Raw genomic sequence first — 23,738 nt, 5'->3', positions numbered from 1 at the left:
GCAACGGCAGGGTTTTTATTTTGTTTTTGAAATGAGGTTACAACCTCTTTTAGGAATTGCAATATTTATTTGTTTTCATACTGACAGAAGCTTTTCTGGGCTGGTTTCCAGCCCTGTGCAATGACCCTCCCACAATAAAATCATTAAAAACTTAGGCGGAACCCAACACTTCTGCAAGTGGACCTCCACTCATGCAATGGGACTTCCTCCATTCTATCCTTCCCCATTGCCCTACCTCTAACGCAGAGAGGGGAAACTGGGCTCCCTGAAACATTGCTACGCTCCAAATCCCATCGTCCCTGCAAACTGGGCCGTTCTGGCAGGGGCAGATGGGAGATGGAGTGCGACAACATCTGGAACCCCCTGGGCTCACCATTCCTGAGGTTTCTGCAATGGCTGCTTTGCAGCTCTGCGGACAGTCCTTGGTTGAGCAAGAGAGTCCAGAGTTCTTGGATCTTGGATCTCCTGGCATTGTTGGACTACATCTCCCATCATCCCAAACCAGCTAGTTGGGGGTGGTGGGAGTCGTAGTAGCGCAGCGAAACCTGGGGACCAAAGTTACAGATAGGTAGCCGTGTTGGTCTGCCATAGTCAAAACAAAACAAATTCCTTCCAGTAGCACCTTAAAGACCAACTAAGTCAGTTCTTGGTATGAGCTTTCGTGTGCATGCACACTTCTTCAGCATGCACACTTCTTCAGTGTATCTGAAGAAGTGTGCATGCACACGAAAGCTCATACCAAGAACTGACTTAGTTGGTCTTTAAGGTGCTACTGGAAGGAATTTGTTTTGTTTTGACTGGGGACCAAAGGTTTTCTCTGACCTGCAGCAAAGCAGAGCAAGGGTCAGTATGAGTCCGTTTGGTGGTGCTTTGAGAAACCACGAGAGGGTGCTGTCCTCTCTTTGTAATGCCCTTCCCTTTTAAGGTTTGTGTAAGGCAGAATGGTTTGCCCCTTGCGGAGCTACAATTCCCAGCACCCTTAGCAAACTACAACTCCTGGGATTTTTTTGCTGGGCAAGTCATGTTCTTTCAGTGAGTGGCTTGTGTGCTACCTGTGCTTCTCGGCTCAGCAGTGGCCCTTATAACTCGTGGAAATCATTCCCGTAAGGTGTTTTCCACATCAAGGTCTGTCCCTGGGAAATGTGAAGGGCAGGAGAAAAGCCCTGTGGCTGGATCAGGCCCAAGCGGGTCCACCTCGTCCAGCACGGATGCTGGAGGCAACAATGAGCTCTGATGGCTAAGTACTTTCCCTCTGTCTCCTTCTTCCTCAATTCTCAGTTGACTGAGCAGCAAAAGAAAGATTCGTGGGTTGCATCAAAGTGTAAACATGGAGCAATTTGCATTTCAGAAAAGGAAGTTCCCCCTCTTGCAATTTCCGAGAAGAAGCCCAGGCCTCCTGCCAGCTGGGTGGGGCTTCTCGTTTGGTACCTGCTGGCCCCACAAATGCCCTGACCAGGCTGGAGGGTGAGTCACGAGCCAGAAGGACGCGGTTGTGACATCATTCCAGAATCTGCACCAACTTCCTCTCACCATTTCAGGCAAAGCTTTGCATTTTTGCAACGTGGTAAAAACCACGCTTTGAAGGGAAACTCCGCAGAAATGCTTAACAAAATATTAGTAAAAGTCCCAGGTCTTGAACTCTAATTCCATTGGATCACCACCCCACTGTCCACTCCCCTGACAAAAGTCTTAAATCCCCCTTTTAAATCTATATTGTTAAAAAATGCCTGAATCGCTCAGGCAATAGAGCTATTAATCTAAAAGTCGTGGGTTCAAGCCCCACGTCAGGTGAAAGGATCCTACGTTGCAGAGCAATCACTCTGTGATTCTATGAAATCCTAGGTTAAACTGGTCTGGCTAAGCTAAGCCTGGCAGATCTCCTTTGTGAGTCGATCCCTGGCTTTTTGGGTGTTTTGGGGTAGCTAAGAGACCATTCATCCACACTGATTCCCAGACGAAGGCATCTGTAAATCCCAGTGTCTGTGGAAAAGAATTGCAGACCAGCAGTTTTGAGTCAGAAATTGAGGACCAGGACATAGGTGAGTTCTTGAGCTCTGCAAGCAAAGTTGGAGGTGCTGGCTGGTCCTGTCAAGCAGAGATGGGAAGTTTGCTTTCCTCCATCAGATGTTGCTGGACTCCAGCTCCCATAAACCCCAGCTTGCATGGCCAGTAGGAAAGATGGGAGTTGTAGTCCTGCAACCCCTGCCCTAGAAGACCTGATGTCGGACCAGTAGACTTCAGGTGTCTGTTGAGTTCTTCAGCCACGTTCCTCCAACTACGCTCAACCTGTTAGAATTCCTGCTCCGTGATTGCAGTCATGGGACTGTTGTCTTTCACATGACGGTGTATGTTTTGACTCCACAGAGTGGGAAGTGACAGAGACAGGATGTTTGTGTTCCTGTGTTCCGTGAAGTGGGACTATTGTCCTTTGTTCTTTTTCTCTTTGCTGTCTGATGCTAGAGAGAGAGGGAGCCATGTTGCAGTGCTCCGTGTGTGTTTATATGTAAATAAAGTAGATTAGCCAAAATGCTGAGTTGCTGGGGTCTGTTATGCAAAACTGCGAAGACTCTGCAAATCCTTAAGTGTACCGATGTCTGTTGGCATCGGTCGCTGTGATGTTTGGGCAGAAGAAAGCTTTTGAAGCTCCTGAACGATCGACCAGGAGGGAGGGAACATGCCAGTCGGGCATCTGTCTCTGCCAGGGTCCTACTCGAGAGTAGGATGAGCTCCTGACACAACCTGTGTGCTTGCAAATTATTATTTTTTAAATAAATATTTTTATTCATTTTCCAATATAAAATTATACAGTCAAAACATCTTATTTATCACTGATTTCTCCCTTTTGACTTCCCCCAGCTTGTCTGATAATCCTCCATTTTATTTACTTGTTCCACATTTCTTAAATTAATATTGCACTATATTATTATATTACTTTTTATCTTATTTGTCTTATCACAAAACTTCTTTAAAACTTACAAACGTTATCTGATTATCACTTAAATTTTGCATATATTCTGTAAATTTACTCCAGTCTTCTGTGAATCTCTGGTCACGTCGATTCCGGATCCTTCCTGCGTGCTTGCAAATTAAAGTCAATGTTGCAAGCAAAACACCAGTGACCTCCTCCCAAAGGAAAGAAAATCTGGGCAAACGCTGCACTCCTGTAGCATTTCACAGGAGAAGTGGGCCGTGCAAAACGGCACGTTCGGTCGGTGGTGCAGGTGGGTGTAGTGTTCAGTGGAGAGAGAAAAATCCACCACCTCATTTTCTGCAGAAGAGCAAAGGCTTTCTGTTTAAACCTTGCATTCAGAGGCTTTGCTAGTTCCTTCTTTTAAACAGGAGAAGGTGTGGGTACATGTGTGGGGGGGTGTATTTATAGAAGTAGTCAATGAAAATAATAACCAGATTTCAGGAAGAAGGGCTTGACAGGGCTTCTCTCGCAGTGGGGAAGTGGACGTGGTTTGCATGGCACCAACCTCAGCTGAGTTCTTGCAGGGAACTGATGATGATGATGATGATGATGATGATGATGATGATGATGATAATTTATTATTTATACCCCGCCCATCTGGTTCCCCAGCCACTCTGGGCGGCTTCCAACAAAATATTAACAAAATATTTCCAACAAAATATTAAAATACAATAGTCTATCAAACATTAAAAACTTCCCAAAACAGGGCTGCCTTCAGATGTCTTCTAAAAGTCTGGTAGTTTTTCTCTGTGACATCTGGTGGGAGGGCGTTCCACAGGGCAGGTGCCTGGTTCCACAGGGCAGGTGCCTCTGCCTGGTTCCCTGTAACTTGGCTTCTCGCAGCGTGGGAACCACCAGAAGGCCTTCAGTGTCCAGACAGAACGATGGGGGTGCAGACGCTCCTTCAGGTATACTGGACCAATGGCCTCCTCTTGTTGGATCGCAGGCAGGAAGGTGTCAAGCACAAGGGATGGGGAAGAAATCTGGCTCACTTCACATTTAAAGACAAACTAACCTCGTTGACACTTTCTGAAACAATATGCAAACCAGTGCAAACCCTTCAGAATACACACTTCTCTGGGTTTTGCAGCACAGCTCTCCAACGAAGCTGAGTTGAGTTAACCTCTGTCTGCCTTCGGAGACAATCGAGTGCACCTTCTGGCATGAAGTCAAACCGCTGTGTAGGCAGCGCCAAAGCAACATCCCCAGGGCATGAACACAACACCAAGCCAAACCCCATGTGAAAGATTACTTCTTTGGTGATCACTCGTAGCCAAGTAAGATTGTCTTCCATGAACATGGTCTTAACAGTGACTGTGGAGGCCAATTCTGGATCCACACGTCCTTCCACAGTGGGGACATTGGTTTCCAGGTTGGAGTTGATCATGGTGAGGGCTTGCCAAGCGTGCCTTCCTCTTAGCACGTTTCTCCCTTGCATCCTGAGTTCAAGCATCTTCAAAGCCCAGGACACCTTTGGTAAAGGCTGTTCTCCAACTGGAGCGCTCACAGGCCAGTGTTTCCCAATCGTCAGTGTTTATACGACAATTTTTAATATTTGCCCTGAAAGAGTCTTTGAACCTCTTTTGTTGACCACAACGCTTTCCATTTTTAAGTTCGGAATAGAATGGTTGCTTTGGAAGACGATAATCAGGCATCCACACAACATGACCAGTCCAACGAAGTTGACGTTGAAGAATCATTGCTTCAACACTGGTAATCTTTGCTTCTTCCAGTACACTGACATTAGTTCGCCTGTCTTCCCAAGTGATATGTAAACATTTTTGAAGACACCTGTGATGGAAATTTTTGGGAATTGGAGCTGACATTTAAAAGTGGTCCATGTTTCACAAAGGTTATTACCACTTAAGAGCTATGCCTTGCCGATAAGGGTCCGTATAGTTAAAGCTATGGTTTTCCCAGTAGTGATGTATGGAAGTGAGAGCTGGACCATAAAGAAGGCTGATCGCCAAAGAACTGATGCTTTTGAATTCTGGTGCTGGAGGAGACTCTTGAGAGTCCCATGGACTGCAAGAAGATCAAACCTCTCCATTCTGAAGGAAATCAGCACTGAGTGCTCACTGGAAGGACAGATCCTGAAGCCGAGGCTCCAAGACTTTGGCCACCTCATGAGAAGAGAAGACTCCCTGGGAAAGACCCTGATGTTGAGAAAGATGGAGGGCACAAGGAGAAGGGAACGACAGAGGACGAGATGGTTGGACAGTGTTCTCAAAGCTACTAGCATGAGTTTGACCAAACTGCGGGAGGCAGTGGAAGACAGGAGTGCCTGGCGTGCTCTGGTCCAGGGGGTCACGAAGAGTTGGACTAAACGACTAAACGACTAAACAACAACAACAAGAGCTATGCAATGTTTGCAGGTTGAAGAGAATTGGACAACATTCCAAAACTGCTAATAAAATATGGCCCTGAGTTTGCCCCACGGCATAATTGAGATGAGATTGAGTAGAGTTGATTTAATATTTGCATTCCTCTTTCCCAAGTGGCTGACAAGAACCCTAGAATTATAGAGTTGGAAGAACACTGCGATCACTGTAATATCAAACACAATATCATATAAAGCAGACAACAAAAACAACAACACCTTCATCAACACAATCAGTAGAATTCAATAAGGTCAAAGTAACTGATAGTATTGCCAGGATACCTCCCCCAGAACAACAAGGAAGTGGACTAGCTGTTGGTTATCAGACGCATTCACTGTACCTGAATTATAGACACTTACAAAGAATTATGGGGATGCAGGTGGCGCTGTGGGTTAAACCACTGAGCCTAGGACTTGCCGATCAGAAGGTCAGCGGTTCGAATCCCCGAGACGGGGTGAGCTCCCATTGCTCAGTCCCTGCTCCTGCCAACCTAGCAGTTCGAAAGCACATCAAAGTGCAAGTAGATAAATAGGTACCGCTCCGGCGGGAAGGTAAACGGCATTTCCATGCGCTGCTCTGTTTCACCAGAAGCGGCTTAGTCATCATGCTGGCCACATGACCCGGAAGCTGTACGCTGGCTCCCTCGGCCAGTAAAGCGAGATGAGCGCCGCAACCTCAGAGTTGTCTGCGACTGGGCCTAATGGTCAGGGGCCCTTTACCTTTACCTTTCTACAAAGAACTATAGATTTAAAGAAACATTTTAGGTGGGGGGGGGAATTCATTGAATCCATGGAGGCTTGTCAGCTTCAGATGTGTTTGTAGGGAAAGGATTACAGCATTCTGGACCTATTTCAGTCTGGTTTGCCCATGTAGCAACATGGTAGAGATCTCAAGGAAGCACCACATGGACTGAGCTTTCACTGAGAAACCTTGAACCAGCTGCAATTTTTGAAGGTAAAATGGGTCAGGGTGTGTGCTACTCAGAGGAAAAGAGGAATATAAATTTATAAATTATAAAGTGACGTAGAAGTCCACGTCAGTTTCTTAACCTTTTGCAATGCCAGGAGCCTCAGCTCCGTTATCTGAAGTAATAATCAAGTGAGCGCCTCTGAGCATGTGTGAAATGCCTTTCCCTCACCTCCAAGCAACCACAGACAATTGTGTGTGATTTGCAGACAGCCTCTTGAGCGACTTCCCTTCTAGGAATCGAGGGCATGACTCTGGTCCAACTGGACTGGCTCTCAATTTTTAAGGCAAACTCAAGAGCTAAAGGCAGCCCTGTTTAGGGAAGCATTTAATGTTTGATATTTTATTGTGCTTTTAATAATGTGTTGGGAGTCGGACTGGATGGTCTCTGGGGGTCCCTCCCAACTCTACCATTCTATGATTGTAAAGAAAAATACTTCTGGCCAGTGGGCAGTTATTTCACATCAGTGAAGTGGCACAGTTTGTGTTGGGAACCTTCTTCAGCTCGTCGTAATCAGGGCAGTGACCACACAGAGGCGTGGAGGGACTGAGAAAATAACAAAATTGGAGAAGTGCCTTCTTTTTCATGCCAGTGCCTTGTCAAGAGGGGAAAATGACTCATGGTGCTCTCAGACGATGACCCCCATACCGTCCGGTTATGAAGTGTGGGAACTTGAAATAATAGAATCCCAAACTCATCTCTCACACAGTGCCCCTTACCTGTTTATTCAAAATTCAATTTACACCATACCCTCCAACATTTCTCTGACGAAAATAGGGGCATCCTATTCAAAATAATAATAATAACAACAACAACAACAACAACAACAACAACAACAACAACAACAACAACAACCCATCCATCTGACTGGGTTTCCCCAGCCACTCTGGGCAGCTTCCAACATATATGTAAACATAACATCAAACATTAAACATTAAAAACTTCCCTATACAGGGCTACCTTCTAAGATGTCTTCTAAAGTTTGCACGGTTACTTATCTCCTTGGTTCACGGGTCACATAACTCCATACCTTCCAACATTTCTCTGATTAAAATAGGGATGTCCTAAGGAAAATAGGGACACGGGTGGCGCTGTGGGTTAAACCACAGAGCCTAGGGCTTGCCGATCAGAAGGTCGGTGGTTCGAATCCCCGCGACGGGGTGAGCTCCTGTTGCTCAGTCCCAGCTCCTGCCAACCTAGTAGTTTGAAAGCAGCTCAAAGTGCAAGTAGATAAATAAGTACTGCTCCAGCGGGAAGGTAAACGGCGTTTCCGTGCGCTGCTCTGGTTCGCCAGAAGTGGCTTAGTCATGCTGGCCACGTGACCCGGAAGCTGTACGCCAGCTCCCTCGGCCAGTAAAGCGAGATGCATGCCGCAACCCCAGAGTTGGTCACAACTGGACCTAATGGTCAGGGGTCCCTTTACCTTTTTAAGGAAAAGAGGGACATTCCATGATCAAATCAGAAAATGGGAAGACTTATGTAAATCTGGGGCTGACCCTGGAAAATAGGGACACTTGGAGGCAGGGCCGTCTTACCCATAGGTGCTAGGGGTGTGGGGCAGCCGGGCATCAGGCTCTCAGGGGTGCCAAGCCGAGAGTCCAGGGCCGAGATTTGGAGTCCAGGTACTGGGAAGAGCCGACAGCCGCTGCCAAGCAAAGTAGAGCCCTCAGAGCACCGCAGCTCTTCTGATGCTGGCAAGCGAGGCGCTGAGGCAGCCGGCCAGCTTTGCCCTCCTTCGCACCTGGGATTGGCGGGCTGTCAAAAGGCCTACCCAGCTTAAGACAGCCCGGCTTGGAGGGTCCGTTTAGACTACTTAGTTTGATTAATTCAACAATGTTAACGAACTTGATCCAGGGATGCCAGCTTTTCAGAGACTGATTGTCATTTACTCCTCCAGCAGCCCTTGAAACTCTCTTGCCTCTTTGCCCCCCCCCCCCGGAATTCTTAGCCCCCCATAGCTATGAATATATATCTTTTGGGCCACAGCAGGGAGGCTGAGGGGGGGAGGTCTTGTCGTCTGGGCAGCCCAGGAGCTCCAGACACCCTGCCCAGGCTTGCACCCGGGGAGATCACGTCCCCGCAGCAAACACCCCCAGCAGTGCACTCCATTATCTCTTGAGACGGACAGATGGCAACATTCGTAGCTACATAAATGTAAGCAGAATTGCATTGAGAGGCCGTGTTGACGGCCAGCCAGCCAGGAGCTGCCGTTATGCACCGGTGCGATACTTCAACCACATTCTGAGTTTCAGTCAGTTAAAAAAGAAATGTTTATGTCGCAGGTCCTTTGCAGGGTTCAGTTCAGAGCAAGACAAGACGCTGTGTCTCTAGCTTCCAGCACCTGCCGCACACAGTGCTCCTTCTTGGCCTATTGCTCTCCATTCTAGGATGAGTTGTGAAAAGTCCCGTCCATTTGCCTCTATGGCAACAGAGCTCACTCTCTGGCCATGTAAACGTCCGTCTGTGCTTAGCTGACCAGCTAAGGCCATTATCTTACCAATAAACCAGTCTGACCGATTCACCGTGCTTCCTCTTGTAGAATCTAGACTCACAATGGCAGGCTCCCAGGTGCGCAAGGGACTCACGGGTTATGACCCGTGACTGACCAGCCCACAACCTTTAACACTATTTTCAGTGTGATTGACTTGTGCATTTCCTTTCTGTAAAAGGTGTTGTTGTTGCACAGTTAGCGGAGAGATGCTTGTGGGGTTTTTTCGTTCGCTTTGTCTTTTCTTTTTGTTTTGTCAACCATGTACCCTGGGGCTTATTTTGGTATAATCAGCACATAAGGAACAAATAATGAGCCCTTAAAAATGCATTTTGGTGGGGAGGTGGCCTGCAGGAAAGCAAGCAGCCCAGGCTTTGCTGTAGCTTCAAAATGCTACTCCAGAGTAATTCTGCTTCAAAGTGCAGCGGCCCTTAAGAGCAGCCTCCTCCTATTTTCTGCGTGTTCCTGTTTTAAACTTTTAACAGAGAAGCAAGCCAGCAAGGCTCCTTTCATCGGTGACCCCGTGGGGGGGTGGGTGGGCGGGTTGGGCTCTAGAGATGTCATGCTTTTTTGAGCTAGAGAGGGAAGTATGGGGGAGAGAGATGTTTCCTTTTTTCTTCTCCCCAGAGAGTGCAAGGTTACTTATTTATACAGTAGAAATAGACTGAAAGAGCATCTTCACCCCCATCATTCAGCCCAGATACTGAGGTCCAGCTCCGAGACCACATAACACCAGTCTTGAAAGACCTACATAGGTTCCCAGTACGTTTCCGAGCACAATTCAAAGTGTTGGTGCTGACCTTCAAAGCCCTAAAGGGCCTCGGTCCAGTACAGTGGTACCTCGTGTTAAGTGCTTAATTCGTTCCGGAGGTCCGTTCTTAACCTGAAACTGTTCTTAACCTGAAGCACCACTTTAGCTAATGGGGCCTCCCGCTGCTGCCGTGCAGCCACCACGCGATTTCTGTTCTCATCTTGAAGCAAAGTTCTTAACACAAGGTACTATTTCTGGGTTAGCAGAGTCTGTAACCTGAAGCGTATGTAACCCGAGGTACCACTGTATACCTGAAGGAGCGTCTCCACCCACATCGTTCTGCCCGGACACTGAGGTCCAGCGCCGAGGGCCTTCTGGCAGTTCCCTCATTGCGAGAAGCAAAGCTACAGGGAACCAGGCAGAGGGCCTTCTCGGTAGTGGCACCCGCCCTGTGGAACGCCCTTCCATCAGATGTCAAAGAGATAAACAATTACCTGACATTCAGAAGACATCTGAAGGCAGCCCTGTTCATGGAAGTTTTTAATGTTTGACAGACTATTGTATTTTAATATTTTGTTGGAAGCCGCCCAGAGTGGCTTTGGAACCAGATGGGCGGAGTACAAATAATAAATTATTATTATTATTATTATTATTATTATTATTATTATTATTACCACCACCAGGCAGAGAGAGCTTTCTCCATAGTCGCAACCTCCCTGTGGAATGCCCTACTGTCAAATGTAAAACAGATAAACAACTCTATTATTTCCAGGAGACATCTGAAAGCAGCCCTGTACAGGGAAGTTTTTAATGTCTGAGGTTTTATAGTGATTTAAATATTTTGTTGTGAGTCACCCAGAGCAGCTGGGGAAATCCAGTCAGGTGGGTGGCATATAACTAATAAAACAGAAATCAACATATAGATGGTCATTAAATGAAGGATTATTAAAGAAGCCAGAGATATAGGGGAAAGGGATTAAAGTCCTAAAAGACTACTTTGAAATAAATTTAAGCAAACGGACAGACTTAAATATGATACAGGATTCCGGTGAGGCAGTAATAAGAGGCTTCTTTATGTACAACAAAACGCTTTCCAAAAGAAATCAAGAGAAGCCAAGAAGCAAGAGATAATAAAAGAACTTACTATGAATGAAAATAAATGAACTGAAAAACTGGGAAACACGGTTGTAATGCAGACTATTAAAATGCTACACACACAATTCTGACTCTACATGAAATTAAAATATCCTAAACGGAAAGAGTCTGAATTTGCAAACAAACCTGGAAGATTGTTGCTGTGGCAATTAAAGAAGGAAAAGAAATCTAATGTGATCAACCCACCCACCAGCCGCTGACACTCTGGAGGGAGAAAAGAAAGTGACGTTTTGGTTTTAAGCGACGAACAAAGCAAAAATTGCGACACTGAACTGGGTATTTGGTGGCTGCATTGGCTGACCACAGGTGGCCCATCTAGCGCAGGATCCTGCTCCCAGAGTGGCAAACCTGATGCTCCAAAGGGAACGCCATGAGCAGGATGCGGCCGCAAGAGCAGTGGAGAGAGATAGGAGCCAATGGTGGCCTCATCCTACGTGATTTGGGGGTGTTCAGAAGTAATAATAATAATAATAATAATAATAATAATAATAATAATAATTTATTATTTATACCCTGCCCATCTGGCTGGGCTTCCCCAGCCACTCTGGGCAACTTCCAAAAACAAAAAAATTAAAAGTCTGGTAGTTGTTCTTCTCTTTGTCATCTGGTGGGAGGGTGTTCCACAGGGTGGGCGCCACCACCGAGAAGGCCCTCTGCCTGTTTCCCTGTAACTTGGCTTCTCACAGCGAGGGAACCGCCAGAAGGCCCTCGGCGCTGGACCTCAGTGTCTGGGCTGAACGATGGGGGTGGAGATGCTCCTTCAGGTCTACTAGGCCTTTGAGGCCGTTTAGGGCTTTAAAGGTCAGCACCAACACTTTCAATTGTGCTTGGAAACGTCCTGGGAGCCAATGTAGGTCTTTCAAGACCGGTGTTAAGTGGTCTCGGCGGCCGCTCCCAGTCACCAGTCTGGCTGCCGCATTCTGGATTAGTTGTAGTTTCCAGGTCACCTTCAAAGGTAGCCCCACGTAGAGCACATTGCAGTAGTCCAAGCGGGAGATACCCAGAGCATGCACCACTCTGGCGAGACAGTCTGTGGGCAGGGAGGGTCTCATTCTGCGTTCCAGCTGGAGCTGGTAAACAGCTGCCCTGGACACAGAATTGACCTCTGCCTCCATGGACAGCTGTGAGTCCAAAATGACTCCCAGGCTGCACACCTGGTCCTTCAGGGGCACAGTGACCCCATTCAGGACCAGAAGGGGCAAAGTGCATTTTGGATAGCAGCTCCACCCCACATTTCTGAGAGATGAACAGCAGTACATTCCACACAAACATCTGACGCTTATTTTCTCCGAAGGAAGTCCTGTTGGGTTTTTTTCAGGAGTTGTTGGGTTTTTTTCAGGAGTTTCCAGTAAGTCTGGTTAAGGCTGCACCCTTATTTGAATGTGTAGTTTATGATTTGTGTAGTTTATGATTTACAAGTAACCGCAGGGGTCCAGTTGTGGAGTAGGGCAAGCAGAGAAATAAGCTGCTTGCCCAGGAAGGAAGGGAGGGAAAGCACCGTTCCCTCCTCCCCTCTCCCCCCCCCCGCACCTGCCGCAACCCTTTAACCTCTTGAGAACCTCTATGCAGGGTTCACATTTCCATATTGCAAGGTAAAAACATAATAAGAGCTTACTGGGTCAGATGCCCCCATGGGAAGCGCACGAGCAGGACCTGAACACAAGACCCCTCCTGTGGTTTCCAGCAACTGGGATTCAGAAGCCATCATGAGTGATAGCCATCAAGACCCTTTCCTCCCACAAATATGTAGAATCCTTTTTCATTCTTAAAGGTATATCTCTAATCCCTCTTTAAAGCCATCTAAGTTGGTGGCCCTGTTTCCTGTGGAAGGGAGTTCCACAGATTTATTTCTTCCTTGCATGAAGAAGTCCTTCCTTTTCTCTGTCTGGATTCGTCCAACCTTCAGCTTCATTGGATGCCATAGAATTCTAGAACCGTAGCGTTGGGAGAAGTTCCATATAGTTAAAGCTATGGTAGTGATGTATGGAAGTGAGGGCTGGACCATAAAGAAGGCTGATCGCCGAGGAATGGATGCTTTTGAATTCTGGTGCTGGAGGAGACTCTTGAGAGTCCCATGGACTGCAAGAAGATCGGACCTCTCCATTCTGAAGGAAATCAGCCCTGAGTGCTCACTGGAAGGTCAGATCATGAAGCTGAGGCTCCAATATTTTGGCCACCTCATGAGAAGAGAAGACTCCCTGGAAAAGACCCTGATGTTGGGAAAGATGGAGGGCCCAAGGAGAAGGGGACGACAGAGGACGAGATGGTGGGACAGTGTTCTCAAAGCAACCAGCATGAGTTTGACCAAACTGCGGGAGGCAGTGGAAGACAGGAGTGCCTGGCATGCTCTGGTCCAGGGGGTCACGAAGAGTCAGACACCACTAAACAACTAAACAACAACAACAACAACAGCAAGAGTTGGGAGGGAACCCGAGGGTCATCTAGTCCAACCCCCTACATCGCAGGAATCTTTCGGCCATCACGACCCTGAGATTGAGAGTCTCATGCTTCACCGACTGAGCTAAAGAGTTCTAGTGTTAGGAGGAGAGAGGAAAGAAAACGCTTCTATCCAATTGAGCCATGAATTTGCCTAGTCTCCATCCGAAGTGGCGACCGCCCTTTGCCTCTTGCGAGAGTGAAAGGTAACTACAGTATTTGCTGAGAGAGAGCCCTCTTTTTAAAAAGTGGAAGGGCTGGGGGGGACGGAGAGGCTGGGGGGCGAGGCCTTCGGGAAAGAGGCGCGGCCGCCGTGGGGCTGGGCGGTTCTTAAGCGCGCGGCTTCCCCATCGCGGGCGCGTCGGCTTCTGCTTCTGTTCGCGGACCGTGAAACCGTCGGGGAGGCGCAACAACTGCTGTTTTTCCTGCTTTGCTGCAGCAACTGCGCGGGGCAGAGACCTTTCCCCTCCCCTTGCCGGGCATTTTTGTGGGGTGCGTACAAGCGAGAGCCATTCTGGAGATGCTCCCGACCTCCGAAGAGGCACCAGCGAGCGCGCAGGAGCTGCCGGGCTGCTGAGAACGCGCCGTCGAGGGAACGTCGGAAGGCGGCAGGCAGGTGAATCCGGGGAGAGACGGCGGGGACAGGGGGCAGCCGCGACCCTCCGCAACCTCGGGAATGGCAGGGTGGAGATGGGTCGTACGAGGGAAGCGTAAGGAATGCTTCCCCCGGAGTCTTGTCTGTGTGTTTGTAAGAAATGCTTAACCCGGAGTTTTGTCTGTGTCTTTAATGCCCTGGAGCCTGTGAAATGCTAAGGCAGCGGAGAGCCTGCTCTAGAGCATGTGCAGAGTTTGTTTTCCTCTTTCCCCGAGTCATCACTCACCTGCGCTTTTGGCTCATCTGGGTAGTCGTGAGTCAAGGCTCTGCGAAGGCTCTGGGTACTTTGATCAGACGTCTCCCTTTTCAAGGGGGTTTGTAGGGGACATGCCCCCCCAAAAAAAAACCTCTATTGTTTGCATTGTATAGTTCATAAGTCACCGCACTGAATTTCAGTGGCTCTGCAGGAGCTGAACCTTGTAGTCTGAAACATCTGGAGCCTGGAGGGCACCAAGTTGGAGAAGGCTGCTGGAATACGTAGCCAGGTGGTGAAAGAAAGTAGTTTCACAAGGACTCAACTCACCCTTTCAACTAAATGTTTAGCCCTCAACCGTGCTATTCAGTGTGCACCTGAGAACGTGCTGTACACTGCAATTGAACCAGAGTTAAGTCGCGCAAGCTCTGGTGCCCTAAGGCTTTTCAGCACATCATAGTTTGTAGAGGCACAGCGAAGATATTCTAAGGGTGGGAACAATGGAGGAAATTTAGCATCTTGATTCTGTTTTAATCTGTATCGCAGCTTTGTGGGAGGGGTGTCCAGCTCTGTCCTTCTGGTTGTTTATACACACCTCCCCCTGCAAAAGCTGCAATCCACTGCTCACCCAGTGGGGGCGGGGATACAAGTACCTGCATTTTTTTCCCAATAGTTGTGTGAGGAAAGGCTAAACATTAGCCTGGCTGCCTCAGAATGTTAAAAAGGTAAAGGGACCCCTGACCATTAGGTCCAGTCATGACCGACTCTGGGGTTGCGGCGCTCATCTCACTTTGCTGTCCGTGGGAGCCGGCGTACAGCTTCCGGGTCATGTGGCCAGCATGACTAAGCCTGCTCTGGCGAACCAGAGCAGCGCACGGAAACGCCGTTTACCTTCCCGCCAGAGCAGGACCTATTGGAAATAGTAGGTCCTACTTGCACTTTGACGTGCTTTCGAACTGCTAGGTTGGCTGGAGCAGGGACCGAGCAACGGGAGCTCACCCCGTCGTGGGGATTTGAACCACCAACCTTCTGATTGGCAAGTCCTAGGCTCTATGGTTTAACCCACAGCACCACCATGGTTTATTAAAATCACACACACAAACTTTGTCCAGAGGTATAACTAGGGTTTCCAACAAACCATGGTTTGTTATTGGTTTATGAACCTTGGTTTGTTTTAACTGCAGCTTGTCGTCATGCTTGAACTAAACACCCCCTCCTGAACCAAGGTTTGTTTGGCCACACCACCTCAGTTGCAGGAGCAACTGGAAAAACAACAACAAACAAACAAACTTTGGATAAATAAGCCATTGCTTGTCTGATTGTCTGTGCGGCAATTCATGGTGAACTTGTAGTTTGTCAAACCACAGTGTAGTGTTACATGGAAACCAGACAATTTTCTCCTCCAACACTGCTGCTTTTGGGGGTAAAAAAACTGAGCCCACATCTCCACCCAGGGTCTCCAAGGAGTTTGGGCTGAAATGTGCACCTAATATTCTTATTGTTGTTTCCTTAGTTTTGGTATATTTGAAAATCATCTCTCTTCCTCTCTCATAAATAAAATGAAATATTGGTTTGCTTCTGTGACCCAGATAGCATGTCACAGTAAACCATAGTTGATGGTGGGTTGTCCTGTGCCCTCAATGCACAGAGGAAACAAACCATGGTTCCTAGTATCAGGCACATTGCACATAGGTCTAGGGCACAAATTTACATTAGCTATTGCATATGTATGAATGCTTCTGAGCAAATTGTGCAGTGTGTTGTGTGTGTCATAGACATATCTCCACCAAGCTGCCCCCCAACAACTCTCCTGCTGGGTCAAGTATGTCCATTGTGGTTGGTTTTGCTCCAACAGAGCACGAGGTCTCTCAGAGGCCAAGGGATGCTCAGCGCATGGGCTCCGGAAGGCCAGGGATGCTCTTGTGAGCCCAGTAAGATCTCGCAAGAGCACTCCAGAATTGGTGCACCAACAGGGCTTTGCCCCCCACCCCGCCCCCCCTCCAAGCAAGGCAGAGAGCTGAAGAGCTCATACCACACTGTTTCTGCTTGGCTTACATGGTGTGGAAAGAGCATTCAAACTCTTGGCTTTGCTTACATTAAACTTGCAGAATTCAACCAGCCGGCCCCTAGCCCCACATGGCTGAAATTGCGCAGTCTAAGTGGCCAAAAGATTCGATTGCATATTCTCTCTGCAAATGCAGGCAGCTTTAGTGTGACTCGGCAGGTTTGATGTTTCAGACAGGTGACCCCCTGCTGTCACTCCTCAACTTCAGCACACCTTGAAAATATTCCCCGTCTCGTCAAAACCATTTTATTCAAATTGATCTCATAATTTGTACTTGCACACACTTTTGCCAATTAAAAAAACATTTGTGCAATGGTGCTTAAGTGGAAAAATGTGTTGATGCAAGTTTTACACCGGTCTTGAAAGACCTACATTGGCTCCCAGTACGTTTCTGAGCACAATTCAAAGTGCTGGTGCTGACCTTTAAAGCCCTAAATGGCCTCGGCCCAGTATACCTGAAGGAGTGTCTCCACCCCCATCATTCAGCCCGGACACTGAGGTCTGGCTCAGAGGGCCTTCTGGCAATTACCTCATTGTGAGAAGTGCAGGGGGCCTTCTCAGTGGTGGCACCTGCCCTGTGGAACGCCCTCCCACTAGATGTCAAAGAGAAAAATAACTACCAAACTTTTAGAAGACATCTGAAGGCAGCCCTGTTTAGGGAAGCTTTTAATATTTAATAGTTATTGTATTTTAGTGTTCTGTTGGAAGCCGCCCAGAGTGGCTGGGGAAACCCAGCCAGATGGGCGGGGTATAAATATAAATATTAATATATTATTATTATTATTATTATTATTATTATTATTATTATTATTTATTAAAAGATTTCCTTCTTTCTTTTAGAAAAGTGCAACATGCGCCCTTTCCAACTGAGACAATTTCAAGCCACTTTCATGCCATACTTTTAAAGTTCTGTGATACCACTTTAGACAGCCCTTGCTTCCCCCAAAGAATTTTGGGAGCTGTAGTTTATGAAGCTTGCTAAGAGACACCCCCCCCCATTCCTCCCACAGATCTACAATTCCCAGAGTTCGCTGTGAAGAGAGGTTGGCTTTTAAATCGTTCTGGGAATTATAGCTCTGTGAGGGGTATGAACCTCAGTAAATTTTGGTCTTTTCAGACAGCCACCCTAGAGGTATAAAGTTTGAGAAGCCTTGACCTAATCCAATTTTTTAAGTCACAAAGCTTATCTCATCGTGTGGCAGTGAATGCAAACAATTAAATTCCCCACCTTTTTTTTGGCCAGTGGACCCATTTGGAAACTTCAGAAGGCTCCGCAGGCGCCAGGCGCAAAATGGCTGCCGTTAGGCAGGAGCGTAACACTTAATAGCTGCCACATCTAAAAGATAGGGAAAAAAAGAGATTGGGGACCCAAAATGGAGCAAGCAGCTCCTACCCCCCCTGTCTTGGGCACTGTAGATTTTTGAGGGTATATTTACTGGAACACTTGTGGCCACCGTAGGAAAGAGGAGCTGGCAGGGCCCCTGAATCAAATGCACTGTGGGGAAAAGTCTTAATTTCCTGAGAAAGTTCTTCTTCCTCATGCAAAAGCATGATCAGTGCACAGGGGCTGCCTTTTCTGCAGATCTGATGAGCCAAAGACAAGTTCTCTTTTTAAATTATTTTTAAACCACTGCTAGGAACCAATGGGACACGAGTGGCGCTGTGGGTTAAACCACAGAGCCTAGGACTTGCCAATCAGAAGGTCGGCTCCCATTGCTCGGTCCCAGCTCCTGCCAACATAGCAGTTCGAGAGCACGTCAAAGTGCAAGTAGATAAATAGGTACCGCTTCGGCAGGAAGGTAAATGGCGTTCCGTGCACTGCTCTGGTTCGCCAGAAGCGGCTTAGTCATGCTGGCCACATGACCCGGAAGCTGTACGCTGGCTCCCTCGGCCAAAAAAGCGAGATGAGCGCCGCAACCCCAGAGTTGGCCACGACTGGACCTAATGGTCAGGGGTCCCTTTACCTTTAAGGAAAAGGAGGAAATTCCAGGATCAAATCAGAAACTGGGATGGCTTCTGTATATCTGGGGCTGTCCCTGCAAAATAGGGACACTTGGAGGGTCTGATCTAGCTTAGTTTGGTCTACACACTGACAGCTGACAGCTCAGACAGGCCTACCTGGAGATGCTTGGGCTTCTTCTCTATGCAAAGCTGCTGGCCCTACATTTGCAAATGTGCAATACATTAAAATGCTTAATATTGCATTGTTGTCGGTTTGGGGGGTCAGTTTCAGGTTAAGTACTTAATTTGTTCTGGAGGTCTGTACTTAACCTGCAACTGTTCTTAACCTGAAGGAACACTTTAGCTAATGGGGCCTCCCGCTGCTGCTGCTGCGCCACCGCACGATTTCTGTTCTCATCCTGAAGCAAAGTTCTTAACCTGAAGCACTATTTCTGGGTTAGCGGAGTCTTTAACCTGAAGCGTATGTAACCTGAGGTACCACTGTATAAACACTGACAACTGGGAAACACTGGCCTGCGAGCGCTCCAGTTGGAGAACAGCCTTGACCAAAGGTGTCCTGGGCTTTGAAGACACTTGAACTCAGAATGCAAGGGAGAAACATGCTAAGAGGAAGGCACGCTTAGCAAGCCCTCACCATGATCAATTCCCACCTGGAAACCAATGTCCCCATTGTGGAAGGACGTGTGGATCCAGAATTGGCCTCCATAGTCACTTACAGACTCATTGTTAAAACCGTGTTTATGGAAGACGGTCTTACGCGGCTACAAGTGATTGCCAAAGAGGAAGAAGAAGAAGAAGTGGAAGAGAATCTAAACTAGTCAGACAATTCTCTTAGGACAATGACCTCTGCAGGCCACTTAAGTGTCCTGGTCAGCACCCCCAAAAATGAGCTAGGTTGCAAGAACTACAACTGAGTGGTGGCACCATCTGGGCAGATAGGTGCCCCTCATCTCCTAGCTGCTAGGTAGGAGACCAACTGTGAAAGTTTTGGGGTGTGAGCTGAGCTGGAAGCAGGCAGGAAGCTGGATTCACAGAGACCTGCTTGCTCTGTGCTGTGTTCAAAGCAGTGACTCATGGAGAAGCAAGAAGCAAGATAAGCCCCTCTTATCTTATGCTCAGGTTGTAGATACAGTCATACCTTGGTTGTTGAATGCCTTGGTACTCGGACGTTTTGGGTCCCGAGTGCCGCAAACCCAGAAGTGAGTGTTCCGGTTTGCGAACGTTTTTTAGAAGCCAAATACCCATCACGGCTTCCGATTGAGTTCAGGAAGCTCTTGCAGCGAATCAGAAGCCACGCCTTGGTTTTCGAGCCGTTCCGGGAGCCGAACAGACTCCCAGAACGGATTAAGTTTAACAACCAAGGTACCACTGTGTGTGTAAATAAAGGCATATATGCAAAAGACTAGGGACACAGGTGGCGCTGTGGTCTCAACCACTGAGCCTCTTGGGCTTGCCGATCGGAAGGTCTGTGGTTCGAAACCCTGTGACGGGGTGAGCTCCCGTTGCTCTGTCCCAGCTCCTGCCAACCTAGCAGTTTGAAAGCACACCAGTGCAAGTAGATAAATAGGTACCACTGTGGCAGGAAAGTAAACAGCGTTTCCATGCGCTCTGGTTTCTGCCACGGTGTTCCATTGTGCCAGAAGCAGTTTAGTCCTGCTGGCCACATGACCCAGAAAGCTGTCTGTGGACAAACGCCAGCTCCCTCGGCCTGAAAACGAGATGAGCGCCGCAACCCCATAGTCTCCAGGGGTCCTTTACCTTTTACCTATACAGTGGTACCTTGGGTTACAGGCGCTTCAGGTTACAGACTCTGCTATCCCAGAAATAGTACCTTGGGTTAAGAACTTTGCTTCAGGATGAAAACAGAAATCACACGGTGGTGGTGCGGCGGCAGTGGGAGGCCCCATTAGCTAAAGTGGTGCTTCAGGTTAAGAACAGTTTCAGGTTAAGAACGTACCTCCAGAACGAATTAAGTTCTTAACCCAAGGTACCACTGTATCCAAAATACACTGCAGTCTCTGCTGACCTTCATTCCGAGGAAATTAAACCTTGAGTAAGTGCCCGGAAAGCCTTGGAGTTTCCCCGCTCAGAGATTGAGGTGGCGTGAAACAGCACTTTATAGCAAAAGAACTTCCCGTTTTGAAGTTCTGCTAGTGCGAACCCCTGCAAAGTGGCAGGCTGATGGACCAGTGGTCTCTGGCTCTGTGTGTGGAGCGGCTTATGACAATGCTGCGAACAGGGCTTAATTGCCCCGAAACACACAGTTCCACCCCAGCAGTGCCTTGGTCTATTGCTGCAAGTACCGTATTTTTAGCTCTATAAGACTCACTTTTTCCCTCCTAAAAAGTAAGGGGAAATGTGTGTGCGTCTTCTGGAGCGAATGCAGGCTGCGCAGCTATCCCAGAAGCCAGAACAGCAAGAGGGATCGCTGCTTTCGCTGCACAGCGATCCCTCTTGTTGTTCTGGCTTCTAAGATTCAGAATATTTTTTTTCTTGTTTTCCTCCTCCAAAAACTAGGTGCGTCTTATGGTCTGGTGCATCTTATAGAGCGAAAAGTACAGTATGTTCAGAGGCACTTTTGGCCTGTTGTTGCATGTCACCCTTCCCCGGCCTCTGACCAGCGTTCGAAATTAGCCAGGCACCTGGCGCATTTTGCAACTGGGAGTTGTCTGATTGCAAGCAGTTTGAGAAGTCTTGGCGACTGAGACTCAAGATTTAAAATTGCTGCCACTGGCACCGAGGGCGCAAGAGGAGAAATGCCTCTCCGATGTTTTGGGAGCAACTCGCAGGCATGATGGCTGGAGGCCATTTGTTGCAATGGCGGTCTGGAGGCCGCCATTGCAACAAATGCAATATGTAAAGATCGAAACCCAAAATGCTGGCAGGCGGAGGCCAATTGAAACCAGTAGCTTGTGTGTGTGCTTCTTCCTGTCCCCGGAGAGAGAGAAGAAACTTTCTCTTCCTCCTAACCAACTTCCGCTGTGCTGAGGAAAGCTTATCTCATACCCTTGTGGCGCCGCTTTGGGCCAGTGGCCCAAATTCTGTTCCATGTGTGCCTCTGGATCCACTGAGCTGAGAGCGCCTTCTGCTTTTCAGAGGCTGAGAGGGGATGTTAAATGTCTACAGGGGATCATGTCAGTGGGGAAGGAAATGGCCTTTTCCCACTTGCCTCCTATCACAGCTCTGTGGTTATTGTGGTGGCCATGGTTCATAGGGAGATAATGCTCTAGGGCAAGTGTTTTTCCTGAGAGCGTATGGTATTAAGAATAGTCTGCTATTCATGATATGTGGTGGGAATGTAGAGAATTTTTAAAAAATTCTGGGAAATGATATATAATGAGTTGAAGAAAATGTTTAAATTAACATTTGTAAAAAAACCCAGAAGCATTTTTGTTAGGGATTGTAGGAAAAGACCTGCCAAGGAAAATAAAGAATCTATTTACGTATGAGACATTTAAAAATTCTGGGAAATGATATATAATGAGTTGAAGAAAACGTTCAAATTAACATTTGTAAAAAAGCCAGAAGCATTTTTGTTAGGGATTGTAGGAAAAGACCTGCCAAGGAAAATAAAGAATTTATTCATGTATGCGACAATGGCAGCAAGAGTCTTGATAGCACAAGGATGGAAGAATGAGGAAATCCTGACAAAAGAACAGTGGCAAGAGAAATTGATGGATTATTCAGAACTGGTGAAATTGACATACAAACTTTGAGACAAGGACAACTGTGACTTTAAAGAAGAATGGGAACTTTTTACAAACTGCTTAAAAAGACAACAAAATGAATTGGACTCCTTGGCAGGTTTTGAATAAACATACACAAATTTGTTGATTGTTACCACAATAGACAGAGAAATTGAGGATCTTTACAATATGCAGAAAATAGCATGTGTTGAAAAATCAGAGAGAGGAGCTGAGGGAAGTCTTGGGGGGTTCTTCCTGGGGTGGGGGAGGGGGAAAGGGGGGGGACAATGAAAATGATATGTTTTGATAATTTGTTATGTTGAAATTCTTAATAAAATTATTTAAAAGAAAAAAAGAATATTCTCCTGGATCAGGGTAATGGCTCATCTGGTCCGGACTCCAATTGTGCAAGCCGGATTCAAGCGCAAGGCTGTAGTACCGCATGAGTGAAGGCCTCCACCTGAACTTCAAAAACAAACCATGAGCACACTGCCAACACTTCCCTGCACACAGAAAAGACATGGGGAAAAGTTGGAGGCAAGATCATCTTCCTGAAGGGCTTGCTTTCTGTGTGCAGGGAACTTGGTTTCCACTCCCGGTTTTTTCACCTGCTGCGCAGCCTCACAACTCTGACCATCTGTGAGGAAAATTCCTGTCCCTGGTAGCAGCAGGAGCACAGCCGCTGGGTTAGTCTTTTAAATATTGCTTTGCCTATTTCAATAATGATGGACGGGCCACAGGATTAGCTTGATGCTTCCAGAATTATGTTGGCTTGAGTTACAAGGACAGAAGAAGAAAGGGTCTGTTTGGGATGCAAATTGGATGCAGCTCAACTCGGGCGCTGAGGGTGCTGTGCTCAGGTGGTTTAGCCCGTGAATGCAAAATCTGAAGCTCACGGTTGCCCACAAAAGCTCACAGCGTTACTATTGGTTTGTAAAGCCCTTAACGGCTTGGGACTAGTTTACTTGTGGGATATGCCCTCTTGACTGCACAACATCATACTTGTTCTGCGCTTGCAAGAAACCAATCTTTTAGTGTGGCAGCACCTGCACTTTGGAACTCCCTGCCTCTTGACGCCTTGGCTGTACTTTTTGACAGTTGCCTTAAAACATTGTTATTTAGGCAACCCTACAGACGTGTAGAGACACGGGTGGTGCTGTGGGTTAAACCACTGAGCCTAGGACTTGCCGATCAGAAGGTCGGTGGTTCAAATCCCCGCGACGGGGTGAGCTCCCGTTGTTCGGTCCCTGCTCCTGCCAACCTAGCAGTTCGAAAGCACAGCAAAGTGCAAGTAGATAAATAGGTACCACTCCGGCGGGAAGGTAAACAGCATTTCCATGCGCTGCTCTGGCTCGCCAGAAGCGGCTTAGTCATGCTGGCCACATGACCCGGAAGTTGTACCCTGGCTCCCTCGGCCAATAAAGCGAGATGAGCGCTGCAACCCCAGAGTCGGCCACAACTGGACCTAATGGTCAGGGGTCCCTTTACCTTTACAGACGTGTAGAAGTTACACATGTTTTATTTCTTTTTAGCTGCTGTTGATTTTAACAATCTTCTGAATATTTTAAGCCACCTGCTTTTACTTGTTTTAATCAGCAATGTTAATGTTTTGTTTTATATCTCTGTAAACCGCTTGGAGATTTCCTTACCATCAAGCGGTACATAAATTTTGTTAGATAAATAAAGAAAAACATATTTTCGTCTAGAGCCTGGGCTTAGAGTCTCTTCTCTCTCTCCCTCCCTTCTCCCAGAATGGGCTGCATGAAATCCAAAGAAATCAACCTCAGTAAAAAAGACTCAGGACCTCGTCAGAGCTTGGGTGATCTGAATAATTACATACCAGACCCCATTAACGCTGTAAGTCTATATTACTTGCCAGTCTCAAAGAAAAAGTCAGGAGAGATACCGTATTTTTTGCTCTATAAGACTCACCTTTTCCCTTCTAAAAAGTAAGGGGAAATGTGTGTGCGTCTTATGGGGGCGAATGCGGGCTGTGCAGCTATCCCAGAAGCCAGAACAGCAAGAGGG

The 23,738-nt window shown here is 47.4% G+C and overlaps 1 protein-coding gene across 1 annotated transcript in view; it reads left to right on the top strand.

Annotated features, from left to right (window-relative positions):
- Positions 1-13,487: 13,487 nt before the first annotated feature.
- Positions 13,488-23,738, top strand: part of HCK (HCK proto-oncogene, Src family tyrosine kinase) — a 35,465-nt gene continuing 25,214 nt past the window's right edge. The window contains exons 1-2 of the mRNA XM_081867843.1: positions 13,488-13,765; positions 23,462-23,567. Of these exons, the coding sequence (XP_081723969.1) occupies positions 23,463-23,567 (105 nt within the window). The 5' untranslated portion in view covers positions 13,488-13,765; position 23,462. The remainder of the gene's footprint in view (positions 13,766-23,461; positions 23,568-23,738) is intronic.

This window comes from Podarcis erhardii (genome assembly GCF_964252035.2).
Source record: "Podarcis erhardii genome assembly, chromosome: 6".
Classification (NCBI taxonomy): Eukaryota; Metazoa; Chordata; class Lepidosauria; order Squamata; family Lacertidae; genus Podarcis; species Podarcis erhardii.
This window is presented reverse-complemented; position numbering and strand designations above follow the sequence as displayed.